The sequence below is a fragment of the Dendropsophus ebraccatus genome, chromosome 4 (genome assembly GCF_027789765.1).
Source record: "Dendropsophus ebraccatus isolate aDenEbr1 chromosome 4, aDenEbr1.pat, whole genome shotgun sequence".
Lineage (NCBI taxonomy): Eukaryota > Metazoa > Chordata > Amphibia > Anura > Hylidae > Dendropsophus > Dendropsophus ebraccatus.
The window spans coordinates 104,940,098-104,954,784 of NC_091457.1; the positions used below are offsets into that span (position 1 = coordinate 104,940,098).

The 14,687-nt window shown below is 45.2% G+C and overlaps 1 protein-coding gene across 1 annotated transcript in view; it reads right to left on the minus strand.

The window, feature by feature from the left end:
* LOC138788582 (uncharacterized) overlaps positions 1-14,687 on the minus strand; it is a 57,496-nt gene that overhangs the window by 27,911 nt on the left and 14,898 nt on the right. The window contains exons 3-6 of the mRNA XM_069966610.1: positions 13,841-13,926; positions 12,245-12,295; positions 9,049-9,096; positions 3,261-3,522 (exon numbers count right to left, since the gene is read on the minus strand). Coding sequence (XP_069822711.1) covers positions 3,261-3,522; positions 9,049-9,096; positions 12,245-12,295; positions 13,841-13,926 — 447 coding nt within the window. The remainder of the gene's footprint in view (positions 1-3,260; positions 3,523-9,048; positions 9,097-12,244; positions 12,296-13,840; positions 13,927-14,687) is intronic.

Consider the following 14,687-nt stretch of genomic DNA (forward strand, 5'->3'; position numbering starts at 1 on the left):
GAACTCTGTGTGCCCCTCAGCTCGTGCTGCGCGGCTGAGATGGCGCTGATATTCAGTGTTTTTGTTTGTCTGTGCAGTGTCCTGAACCTTGTCTGAACACTGGCCTATTCCTCTGGGTTTGTTCAGCCACACCCACTTTGCCTGAGATACTCCTGGCTACTCCGGAGTTAACTCTGATGCTGGTTAGCTTGTCTGATAGACTGTTCTCCCTGCCAGTCAGGTTGCTCTTGCCCCAGGTGTTCTGAGGAGATCAGGGGCCTGGTCCAATCAGCTTCTGCACTGGACCTCTGGTCTCCTATATAGTGTCTGCCAGCCTGCCTCTCACTGCCAGATATTGAGCTTGTCTCTGCCTGGTTCTGCCTCTGTTTAGCTCTGTCTTTATTCTGACTATTTTTGCCTGTGTTTCTGACCATTCCTGCTAGCTGCCTGCCCCTGACCATATTGCCTGTTTATTGACCGTGCTTTTTGGATTGTGTTTTTGTACTGCGCTGCCCGATTGTTGTGACCCGGACTGTCGACCAATCTTTATTGTGTTTTGTCTGTCTGTCTTGTCTTTGTGTCTCACCAAGCCAGTACAGGGACCGCCGCCAAGTTGCCCGCCGCCATCTTAGGGTGGATTGCGGCAAGCAGGTAAGGACAGTGGGAGGTGTTCAGCGTCAGGGCTCACTGTCTTGTATTTTCCTACTGCCTGGTTCCTGACAGGCATATTAATAGTGCGTTCACACCTACAGGATCTGCAGCTGATTTTCTGCAGCAGATTTCATTTAAATAACTGAACACAGCATCAAATCTGCTGCAGATCTGCTGCAGATCCTGTAGGTGTGAACGCACCCTTACAAGGTTTCTTAAAATCGCCTGTACTATTGATTTCTGCAACAACAAAAAATCAACAGTGACACTTTAAGGCCCTATATGGCCCTGATATAAATATCATCAATATGCCTGAGACCTTTCCCCAGTTTACTCACATATAGATGATGAGTGTCATCAAAATACCTGAGGCCTTACTCTAATTCAAAGTCTTTTTACATGAAAGATTATTGCCTGTTAACAAGCTCAGATCAAGTACATCCAAGTTGATCTGAACTCGTTCAAAGGACTATTTTAATGTCCAAAGTTTTAGGGGTTAATGTCCGTATAATTGTTTGATTATCTGTATGACCATCTATTTTCATTGCTGTCAGCATAGCATCCTCTTCTTAGGCTGTGGTCCCAAATGGATGCCTCTAAAACCATGCCTTCTTGAGTTTTCCAATGGTCACATGATGTTGCCAGGACTTTCAGCAACACCACATGACCATTAGCGAATGCAAGGGGGCATGGTTTCAGACAATTGCTATATCATAAATGCTTCATTGGTTTTCATAAAATTCATCAGGAACAAAACAAATGTGGAAAATGAAAACTTCTTGCTTAAACAAGTGAAATTTATTTACAGTGATAGATACTGCAGAGATAAATGTGCACGTTGTGGTGCTGCACTGTACCCTTGTGTGAAAAAATGACATGAACCGTCGGGCTGGTATACAGATAGTCTCTCACACTGACAGGACTACAGGTCCCATAATGCTCATCCTTAGGCTGAACACATTAGTCCTATGCCGGCACATGAATGATGCTGGGTTTTACCGTGATTCAGTAGTCCTATAGCAGCGTTTATTACCAGTCCTTGGGTCAGTCCAAGACTCCTTAACGCTCAACGCGTTTCCTGCGGTTCGCATTCATCAGGAGCGGTGTAGTTGGAGTGTAGTTTTATTGTATCTCTCTGGCTCTGATGACGGCCGCAGATACATGCCCGCGGCACAGATTTAAATGCTCAGCGTGCCTAAGCCCCGCCCCGCTAGTGCGTCACAGACTTCCGGGCAACCCCGATCACGTGTCCGTGACGTCATAGTATGCAGAGTGAGTAGGCGTGCTCAAGCTAGTCAGGTATGATGGGGATCGTGGGGAACTCCGCCCCGTTCCCGGCTCAATACGGCATAGTGGATAGTATGTTCCAGTGAAGGTAAGTGATGTGTATACTCAGATCATAGCAGCACACTTTTGGCTAGAAGTGCACTCAGTATAATCGCTAATGGGTGACCTCGATAACCAAGACACAAACAGCTACAAATACAAATATATTGCATACAGGTAGCACGGCGGCATCTATGATGATGCAGATGCCCAGCTAGAGAGCACCATGGGTGCCCAGTGACCTCATAACGGGCGCCTGGTACCTAACCATGGCAATGCACGGCGGCTGCCACAATTGATAGGTGGCACCATGCGCCCAGGCAGCACGGCGGCTGCTACAACAGACATACATGCAACGATGGTGCCAGACATTAAGACAGTATGGCAGCTGTCAGCGTTAGGATGCTGGCTCCTGCTAGGTGGCACCATGCGCCCAGGCAGCACGGCGGCTGCTACAACAGACATACATGCAACGATGGTGCCACGATGGAGCTGTTTGTGTCTTGGTTATCGAGGTCACCCATTAGCGATTATACTGAGTGCACTTCTAGCCAAAAGTGTGCTGCTATGATCTGAGTATACACATCACTTACCTTCACTGGAACATACTATCCACTATGCCGTATTGAGCCGGGAACGGGGCGGAGTTCCCCACGATCCCCATCATACCTGACTAGCTTGAGCACGCCTACTCACTCTGCATACTATGACGTCACGGACACGTGATCGGGGTTGCCCGGAAGTCTGTGACGCACTAGCGGGGCGGGGCTTAGGCACGCTGAGCATTTAAATCTGTGCCGCGGGCATGTATCTGCGGCCGTCATCAGAGCCAGAGAGATACAATAAAACTACACTCCAACTACACCGCTCCTGATGAATGCGAACCGCAGGAAACGCGTTGAGCGTTAAGGAGTCTTGGACTGACCCAAGGACTGGTAATAAACGCTGCTATAGGACTACTGAATCACGGTAAAACCCAGCATCATTCATGTGCCGGCATAGGACTAATGTGTTCAGCCTAAGGATGAGCATTATGGGACCTGTAGTCCTGTCAGTGTGAGAGACTATCTGTATACCAGCCCGACGGTTCATGTCATTTTTTCACACAAGGGTACAGTGCAGCACCACAACGTGCACATTTATCTCTGCAGTATCTATCACTGTAAATAAATTTCACTTGTTTAAGCAAGTTTTCATTTTCCACATTTGTTTTGTGCATGGTTTCAGACACATCCATGTTGGAAAACAGCCTTAAGCCACCCTCTAGTTTACTTAAATACAAATAATGAATGTGACAGATATACCTGGGGTTTTCCCTCCAGTTTACATTGTTTCCAATGTGTATTTCAGCTCCGTCAATATCCTTGGCACAACAATCTCGTCTATTTGTGACAGCCACAAAGGTGATCATGTGATTTAACTTTAAATCTAGCATCCACCAAGGCTCGTACTCCACCGTTGTCCTGGCACATGAGGATGAGAGCTTTCCATCTACTGCATAACTAGATTGGAGTCTCCATTCTGTGCTAGATTGAGAAGTTTTTCCACTTGTTGCTACATTGAGGGCTAAAAAAGATAAAGAATCTTCTAAATTGCATCTTGAGACATAAGAAAAAGATGCGTAACTTTACAGATAGAAATCAACTACTGTTAACACTGTAAAAAAATATGGCAACATTTACTAAGGTGTAAAAAGACAGAAAGTCAGGAGATCTCTCAATTTATTTGGTAAATGCATTTCCCAAACATAGTGTTAACAGCCTAAGGAATATAGAAATACTTGATAAAGGGATTCTGTGTTACAACAATGGAATATTAACATTTTCTTATTTTGCCTACAGTCATAGTTTAAACATAGCTGTATAGTGCTGGAGTCTCCAGGTATGCAATCTTTGGAGTCTTTGGACCTTCTAAGTCAGTAGCCATTCCCATATACACAGAATTTCTCCTTTATTTATAAGAAATATATAATCTTAGTACAATAGTACCAATACCAATAAATGAAACAACTGGTTATAGAATCTCTATTTCCTCCACCTGTGGTATGTGTGTAGTCTCTGGGGTACTGTCATTTATTTGTAGGTACATATCTTTGGAAAGTCTAATCCTAATAATTCTAATTATTATTAACTTATTAATAAAATGAGATATTAGACGAAAGGTGGACCTTAGACCCCTAGATCATGGATCAAAGCTGTGCTCGTACATTTGCCCATTCACAGGCCAGTTCAGCACTACCGAACATTCATACATTTCTTATAGGGAGAGGAGGGGTAAACCACTGTCAGACAGCTCTGGCAGCAGCTTATCTCCAAAAACAAAAGGGTCAGGCAGTTGAAATCTAACATACCCAATCTTTCTCTAACCTAAGATCATCTGTTTAAACAGTGGGCAGGTTTGGCTGATTTTTGACAACAGGAGGGCTTCCCAAACTTTTTATACTCACCCCTTCCCAGGCAACCCATGTTGATGTTGGGCCCTAACAGATAAATGCATACTATACTATACTATACTATATCCATGCCAAATACAGCCATGCCACCCCCATATTACTCCAAACAGCTCTAGCCAAATACTAGTGACAAACCAACACCACAAAATAGCAACAATAAAATATTCTCCACCTGAAGGGAGTCAAAACAACATTGCAACAATAAAAACTGCTCCACTTGTAGTAAAACAAGACCATAGTGCAGTAAAAAAAATGCTGCTTCACGTGGAGTAAACCAATGCGTAGATAAATACTGCACTTCTGAAGTAAGCTGTCAGTACAGTGGATCAATAACTATTGCTAGTATAGTAAACCAACACCGAAGTGCAGCAATAAATAATAATGCACCTATAGTCAGGGCCAGCCTTAGGGGTGTGCGACCCCTGTAACGCCACAGGGCGCATCACCCCATCTGTCAAAGGGGGCGCCAGGACCCGGTAAACCCGATCAAATGCCAGGCCTGCCACTGGGTAAATAAGTAGTTAAATAAGACGCCTTTCTAGACAGCGCGAGAAGCGATTATCTTCTTGCGCTGCCAATCACAGGCTGCCTGCACCGGAAGACAGAAGATGGCATCCCTGGGACTCACAAGAGAAGGGAGAAGAGCTACGGGGAGCAGGTAATAGGTGAGTATTTTTTTATTTTACTCTCACCATAGGGGCGCTATGATCCATTGGGGAACACACAATACGTTGGGGCAGCACACGTTGGGGACTATGATGTATTGGGGGCAGCACACAGGGGACTTTAATGTATTGAGGACAGCACACATGGGACTCTAATGGATTGGGAGCAGCACACAGGGGACTATGATGTACTGGGGACAGCACACAGGGGACTCTAATGTATTGGGGACAGCACACAGGGGGCTCTAATGTATTGGGGACAGCACACAGGGGACTCTAATGTATTGGGGACAGCACACAGGGGACTATAATGGATTGGGGGCAGCACACAGGGGACTCTAATGAATTGGGGGCAGCACACAGGGGACTATGATGTATTGGGGGCAGCACACAGGGGACTCTAATGTATTGGGGACAGCACACAGGGGACTCTAATGTATTGGGGACAGCACACAGGGGACTTTAATGTATTGGGGCAGCACACAGGGGATTATAATGTATTGAGGGCAGCACACAGGGGGCTATCATGGATTGGGGGCAGAACACGGGACTATGATGTATTGAGACAGCACACAGGGGACTATAATGTATTGGGGCAGCACACAGGGCACTATAATGTATTGGGGGAGCACACAGGGAACTATAATGTATTGGGGGCAGCACACAGGGGACTATGATGTATTGGGGGCAGCACACAGGGGACTATGATGTATTGAGGGCAGCACACAGGGGACTATAATGTATTGAGGGCAGCAAACAGGGGACTATAATGTATTGGGGGAGCACACAGGGGATTATAATGTATTGGGGGCAGCACACAGGGGACTATAATGTATTGAGGGCAGCACACAGGGGACTATAATGTATTGGGGGAGCACACACGGGACTATGATGTATTGAGGCAGCACACAGGGGACTATAATACATGGGGCTGCACACAGGGGACTATAATGTATTAGGGGCAGCACACAGGGGACTATAATGTATTGGGGGCAGCACACGGGACTATAATGTATTGAGGGCAGCACACAGGGGACTATAATGTTTTGGGGGAGCACACACGGGACTATGATGTATTGAGGCAGCACACAGGGGACTATAATACATGGGGCTGCACACGGGACTACAATGTATTAGGGGCAGCACACAGGGAACTATAATGTATTGAGGGCAGCACACAGGGGACTATAATGTATTGGGGGAGCACACAGGGGACTATAATGTATTGGGGGCAGCACACAGGGGACTTTAATGTATTGAGGACAGCACACATGGGACTCTAATGGATTGGGAGCAGCACACAGGGGACTATGATGTACTGGGGACAGCACACAGGGGACTCTAATGTATTGGGGACAGCACACAGGGGGCTCTAATGTATTGGGGACAGCACACAGGGGACTCTAATGTATTGGGGACAGCACACAGGGGACTATAATGGATTGGGGGCAGCACACAGGGGACTCTAATGAATTGGGGGCAGCACACAGGGGACTATGATGTATTGGGGGCAGCACACAGGGGACTCTAATGTATTGGGGACAGCACACAGGGGACTCTAATGTATTGGGGACAGCACACAGGGGACTCTAATGTATTGGGGACAGCACACAGGGGACTTTAATGTATTGGGGCAGCACACAGGGGACTATAATGTATTGGGGCAGCACACAGGGGATTATAATGTATTGAGGGCAGCACACAGGGGGCTATCATGGATTGGGGGCAGAACACGGGACTATGATGTATTGAGACAGCACACAGGGGACTATAATGTATTGGGGCAGCACACAGGGCACTATAATGTATTGGGGGAGCACACAGGGAACTATAATGTATTGGGGGCAGCACACAGGGGACTATGATGTATTGGGGGCAGCACACAGGGGACTATGATGTATTGAGGGCAGCACACAGGGGACTATAATGTATTGAGGGCAGCACACAGGGGACTATAATGTATTGGGGGAGCACACAGGGGATTATAATGTATTGGGGGCAGCACACAGGGGACTATAATGTATTGAGGGCAGCACGCAGGGGACTATAATGTATTGGGGGAGCACACACGGGACTATGATGTATTGAGGCAGCACACAGAGGACTATAATACATGGGGCTGCACACAGGGGACTATAATGTATTAGGGGCAGCACACAGGGGACTATAATGTATTGGGGGCAGCACACGGGACTATAATGTATTGAGGGCAGCACACAGGGGACTATAATGTTTTGGGGGAGCACACACGGGACTATGATGTATTGAGGCAGCACACAGGGGACTATAATACATGGGGCTGCACACGGGAGTACAATGTATTAGGGGCAGCACACAGGGAACTATAATGTATTGAGGGCAGCACACAGGGGACTATAATGTATTGGGGGAGCACACAGGGGACTATAATGTATTGGGGGAGCACACATGAGACTATGATGTATTGAGGCAGCACACAGGGGACTATAATACATGGGGCTTCACAGAGGGAATTATAATTCATTAGAGCACGCAGGGACATATACTATGTAGAGTCTGAACATAAAGGCTTCATACTATATGGGGACTGCACAGAGGGGCACAGGCTATACCTAACTATTATTCGAGGGCTCAGTGGGCATTAAAACTATAAGGGGAGTAGAGAGGCGGCCTAACTACTGTATGTGCTGGAGCAAGGAGACTAAAATGTTTCTCTGGCAGATTCTGAAGTGAAGATTCATGGCCAGGAGAAGACTTCAAGATGGCCCGGGCAGAATGGAGAGAAAAAAGGAAGATTGAATGGCCCACATCAGAGAAGACGCCCCTGTAAGTCACTAGCTGTAACTGCACTCTCTTATAGGGTCTCTAGTGGTAGTGATAGTGGACATGGTGTTGTGGTATGATTGGTAACAACTTTCTGTTTTGGTTTGTGTTGTTCAGTAGCAGTATTGCTTATATATAATCACCGTATGGTGGTAATATTTATCGCCAGCAATAAATTTAATACTAAGCGGGGGCACTTTGGGGGCATTATACTGTGTGGGGAAACTAAGAGCATGCCCTTCTGGTCTCATATTCTGCTCATTATCCGGTGTCCAGGAGGAGAGGGGGGGGTCGCTGAAAGGAAATTTCTCACAAGGCGACATGTACCCTAAGGCCAACCCTGCCTATAGTAAACCAAATGTACAATGCTGAACACACTGCTCCACTTGTAGTGAACAAACATAGTAGTAGTAGTACAGTGAGGTGTCTGACACAGAAGCAGTAGTACAGGGAGGTGACTGACATAGGAGTAGAAGTACAGAGAGAGGGTGCTGTACTCAGCAGGTAATGGCAGTAATATGGTCCAACACACAGCAAATCACGGCAAGGTGGTGAGGATGGGGGTAACCATACACAGTCAGGGAGTTAGTATAGTACTAACGTAATAATGATAAGATGGAGATACAGCACACATACATAGCTCTCCCACATTGTACCTCTAAGCCCTGCACCCCCAAAGATGGCTGATCTGCAGAACAGACCATAATGATGGGAGGTGAGAACAATAGGGAAACCCTCAAGGAACTGCAAGCAATGTAAATGGTGCACAGGAGTTTCCCCTGGTGGCCACTGTCCTCCTCCACCTCTTTCCTCCCCTATTGGTTGTATTAATATACTCTGCCCAGAGCATTCACCCCATAATCTTTGAGGTAAATAAGTCACAGATAGTTTGCAACCCTGACAGGCAGGAATCCCATGTGTCGCCAGACAGTGAGCTGCGCCTTACTAGTGATGGGTTACAGTTTGAGAAGTGCTGGACAACAGTGTATGGGGACCTTTACCACAACAACATCAGCTGCCAATAAAGTCACAGACATAATTATAACAAGCATAAGATTCTGTACATAGCTACAAAATCGAATCAATTCATTATTAAAGATATTAAAAAAGAGCCATGTTAAATAAAGAGATTTAATGTGCAAAATCATAAAAAGAGTTAGCATCTATAGCTACCTGGTGATGAACTCTTCATAATGGAATTTATTTCTGATTCCCAAAGTCCTGAAACAAACAGAATAAATTGAAATGAATCACATTATTATTGATTTACTATTACTATTGATGTCTATGGTATTTTTCTAGTGACATTTTTTATACATCTATGCGTAGACTTCATTACAACACCCTGCATATAAAGACAATGTACAGTGGAGCCTTGGATTACGAGCATAATTCGTTCCGGGACCGTGTTTGTAATCCAAATCCACTCTTAAACCAAAGCATATTTTCCCATAAGAAATCATAGAAATGCAGACAATTGGTTACACGCCCCAAAAATAATGATTTATTATTCTGAATAACATGTAAAACAGAGGAAACAAACATTCAGAAACAGCAGAATATGTGATATTATAAGTTACTGTACAGTAATAGAGAGGATGGGAAACACAAGGGCTGACAGAGACTGCAGGGAGCATGAAGGAATGAGCAGGACAGATGTGGGCACATACATGCAGCACTTTGTCCGGAGAGAGAGAGGTTACATCTATGCAGAGATTACCTCCACAGTCCTGTCCCCTGATGTGAGCCCCAGCCTGAAGTGGATCTGCCATGATTTGGAAGGTGAGGGAGACTTCCTGGGTCAGAGTACAGTGCTGTAGATCCCGCTATACAGACAATGCCCCTCCTTCACTCACGCTCCTAAACCAAGTTACTCTTAAACCAAGGTACCACTGTACAAGATTATGTTTCTTAAGTGCTGCATCCTGTTTGCATTCATTAATAAATTTATACACACATGTAAATAGATCAGCATGTTTTTCATATACGGACAAATACAATTTGAGGTTACACTTCTGAAAGGGGGAGTATAACATATTTTTTTTACATTCCCCTTCCAGCTCTATCTACTTTTGTCTGCAAAATGTGCAGGCTAGACAATGTACAAAATACATACAATGTATTTTTTTTAATTAATCATGGCCGTCGTTGCAAATTGCAACAACGGTCGTGAGTAATTCAAAAGATACGTTCCATTGAATGAATTGAATCCCGCCTGGAGTGCATATGCTCCGGGCAGGCGGCCGCATGAAAACTGACATGTCAGTTTTTTGCGGCAGCTATTTATTGAATAGAGGCCGCATAGAACTGACAGCTCACACAATGGAAAGTGCGTCTCTGACCGAACTTTCCATTGTGTGTTATGGTGAATTGGGATGCGGGCGCACACAGATGCACCTGCATCCAATTTCAGCACAAATGAAGTTCATCCAGAATGATCTTCACTGACACTGACCATTCTGTGACATGAAAAGAACAGCTTTTTAAAAAAAAATTAAAACAATGGCCATTTTTTTAATAAAATGCACAGTGTAGGAACATAGCTTTATTAAAAATATTGCTGTACATGTATTTCTACTATGAAGTGTCATAAGGTAGATATCAATTATGCTGATTTATTACATCAGGCTGAACCTTCATGCATCTTACAGCACTGTAAATCTTCCCCCAATGACTATAACTTTGAGCATTGAGTTATGTCATTGTAAGGGAATAGGACTATAACTAACTCATAGCACTTTTAATGGCTTGTTAAAGGGGCACTCCAGTTGAAGGGGTTATCCAGTGCTACAAAAACATGGCCACTTTCTTTTAGAGACAACACGACTCTTGTCTCCAGTTCAGGTGCGGTTTGCAATTAAGCTCCATTCACTTCAATGGAACTGAGTAGCAAAACCCCGCCCAAGCTGGAGACAAGAGTGGGGCTGTCTCTGGAAGAAAGTGGCCATGTTTTTGTAGCGCTGGATAACCCCTTTAATGTCTAAAAAATAAACAGCTCCCAACCCCCCTTGGCTCATTTACCGCTCCACCAGGGTCATTTTAAGTTCTCCCCTGAGCTTCTAAGCCGCTCCTAACATTCATAACTTTTAAAAATACTTATAGACTAGTATTAGATAGTATTTGGATAAGTAAACCAAGAGACACTCCAAAAATCAGCTGTGTGGTGCTCTTGGTAAGTTGATATCCAATGAAGGGAATAATTCTGACACTCGCTTACTTGCTTCAACGTGGTTTATTCAGGTATACCCGTATAACACAAATGCTGCAGACATTCTGGCTTCACAAGGCCTTTCTCAACAGAAACACCCGGGGAAACTACATATCCTGGTATGCCGTGCCTCTCAATTATTACAATGTCTACCACCCCTGTGTACAAGTCATCTGTTAGTCGGGTTAGCGATCTCTTTGTATGGCTAACGCGGCCCACAGAGACGAAGAACATGTGATGTCTCCAACGTCATCTGTTGGCCAGGTTAGTGATTGATTTGTATAGCTAACCAGACCCACAGAGACGGATGTCGCATGTAGGGATGATCGAACAGCGGGAATTTTCAGATTTGTTTGAACTCGAACTATCGGCTTTTCATTCAAAATCGATAGTTCGAGTTCGAACAAACCTAAAAATTCCCACTGTTCGATCGTCTCATATGGCACACAGGGGGAGTTAAAGGAGAAGTCTGGCCAAAACTATTTTTTTATATGTTATTACTTATGGAAAGTTAGACAAATTTCTAATGTACATTAATTATGGGAAATGCACATATAGGGTCATTTCCCTTAATTTAGTAGATCAGGGAGACTTCAGATTCTCTGAAATACTGTGACGTCACGAACCGGGGGTGTAATTACAATGGAGTGTCCAGCAGGGGGCACACTATATATAGAAGTTAATGAGTACCATTGACTTCTATATAAAGTGCGCCCCTGCTGGACACCCCATTGGAATTACACCCCCGGTTTGTGACGTCACAGTATTTCAGAGAATCTGAAGTCTCCCTGATCTAGCTAACAATTTCGAACTATCCCGTCGCTCACCGCCTCTCTCCGCCGCCGCTGGCGGCCACTCTCTGCTCCCACATACCGCCTCACGGTCCGCACTGGATGCCGGCCGGGGACAGGAAGCAACCCCACCCCGCAGGGGCGCACTATATATAGAAGTCAATGGTACTCATTGACTTCTATATATAGTGCGCCCCCTGCTGGACACTACATTGTAATTACACCCCCTATTTGTGATGTCACAGTATTTACTTTTTACTGGCTGGAATTGGTAATGTAGGAGTTATCACAAGTAAATGCCACAAGCCATGAAGCCATGGAGAACTGTTTCTTTTGAAGGGATTTTCCCCATTAAGTGGTCAATACTCACCACCAATATCAGGGCTTGTCTCTATTGGGTAGGAAAAATCTGCAACAGACTCTAGAAGACAGACAAGGAGGATATATAAGCTCTACAGGGAATACTTCTATACAGGCTCTTTATAACACTGCCATATATTGCCCGCCCAGAACCACCATTTAATGCTCAAATAGTTGTGCCACTAAGTGTCCAAATAATACTAGTATACAATGCCTAGGTGTCCACATAACACTGCATATACAACCCACACAATACCATAATATAAATCAGTGCAGAGCAAGAGACTGAGAATATATTATGGCAAAAAAAATTCCCATCTCTTGGAACTGATAGCGGGAAGCTGTTGCCCTGTTTGCCACCTCCAACAAACAGTCGAGTAGATGGGGCTGTTGATGTTAAGATGGATTAGGTACTTGGGCACCATACTGTATGGCACTCATAATCAGGTAATGGCTATGTTCCCATGATGTTTTTTCCTATCTGTTTATAATTTTTTTAAATGACGTCCATGATTTTGTAGTTTGCCCGCCCGTCAGTGCAATGACGTCTGTTGGTCCATTATTCTAGTTCAGGTGGCCTGATTGCCCTTTAGGTGTGTCCTTAATTGAACTTTAATACATTTGTACATATTTTTGTGTTTTTAAATTGACTCTATATGCGATGATGACTTTATATGGGATGATGATGTAACGTCAGGGAACTACATCACCATGTTTCTCTATGGGAGGGACTGAGTGGTATTTAATCTCAGGTCATTCAAACACTAGTTAGCTATGACTAAGGGTAGCTTTTCCTGAAACATGATGGCACGATTCCAGGACGTAGCGGGTGTGGGACTCACTGATTTTATAAGCTTAACTAAAACTAAAGGAACATTAATCTGCAGATGCTGATCCGAACCAGTTTCTTGTGATGGGTTGCTGAGCGCAGGTTGGAGTGTGATGCAGCACCTGTATAGTGGTGGTGAGCTGGCTTAACTCTTTCATTCTACAAGTACATGTGAAGAAAAGCCACAAGGTGAGTGCCACATTTTCTGAATCTCTTCAGTGTACGAATAAAGCAATTCTGTATTGCCCGACACCGCACACAACCCTCTGGTACCATCTGGAAGCTCTTCTCTGTGCCTGGTCCCGGGTCTCTCTTGTCTCCTGATGTTGGTATATGGGTAAAAAACTCTTCTATTCTGGTGTCACTGTGTCAAAGAAACGGGGCCTAAAGCATCCGTGACCGAAGATGAAGATCCAGCCCTGGGGCGTTCCAACAAAGAAGAAAGGTGGGGAGAGAGGAGCTACAGGCCTAGGCCACGGATGCTCTAGGCCCCCGCCTCTTTGAAACACCACCGGAATGAAAGATGTTTTTTTTTACCTGAATACTGGCACCAAGAGACAAGGAAAGCCCGGGACCAGGCATGGATTGGGAGGAACTTCTGAACGGAATTGGAGGTTTGGGGGTGGTGTTGGGCAATACAGAAGTTGCAGTTTCACCCACAACCTGAGGACACGTGTGGTGCTTTGTTTGGAAGAAGGCAGCTATGACTGAGAAGCTAAACATAATGCAAGGTGCATAATGCAAGTCACATGTAATAAACTGAGAGGGATGCATTACCTGTCTCTGGCACTGAATGAACAGGAGAAGTATAGTCTTCAAGGTCTTCATATTCATAGATGTAAAGATCAACAAATCCTCTATCTCTGATAAAAGAAAGAACAACTTGTAACAGGTAACAATCTTTCACAGAATTCAGATGATCGATGGTAAAGGGAATATGTAAGATTTTTGATATTTTTTTTTTCAATTTTCCATTTTACTACAACCTGATTTATCATGTATATGATTAAAAAAAACTTTACTGTGTTGTTAAAATAGGTGGTGTTGCAAAAAAAAAAAAAAAAAACCTAACATAAGGCCAGATTCACACTAAGGGTACAAACCCACTTGCCAGACCCTCAGCGAGTTGCTCGCTGCGGATCCAGGCGTTTTACTTTCAATGGCAGACAAACACGCAGAAGGGATGTACATCCCTGCTGCGAGTTTGTCCGCAGCCCGCCCCGTTAACCCCTCCCCCGCCGCCGGAGCTGATACTATACCTGATCCCGGCCCCGGCTTCCTCCGGCTCGCTTCGGCGGTTCCCGGTGTCTTCACGTCCTGCTCGGCCAATCAGTGCACTGTGGCGGGGCAGTGCACTGATTGGCCAAGCGGGACGTGCCGGTAGCCACCGAAGCAAGCAGGAGGAAGACGGGGCCGGGATCAGGTAAAGTATCAGCTCCGGCGGCGGGGGAGTTATTGGGGCGGGCTGCGGACAAACTCGCAGCAGGGATGTACATCCCTGCTGCGTGTTTGTCTGCCATTTAAAGTATAGGGCCGGGATCCGCAGCGAGTCTCGCTGCAAATTCGCTGCGGATCCGGCAAGTGGGTTTGTACCCTTAGTAAGACACCGGCTGAATGTGAAGTT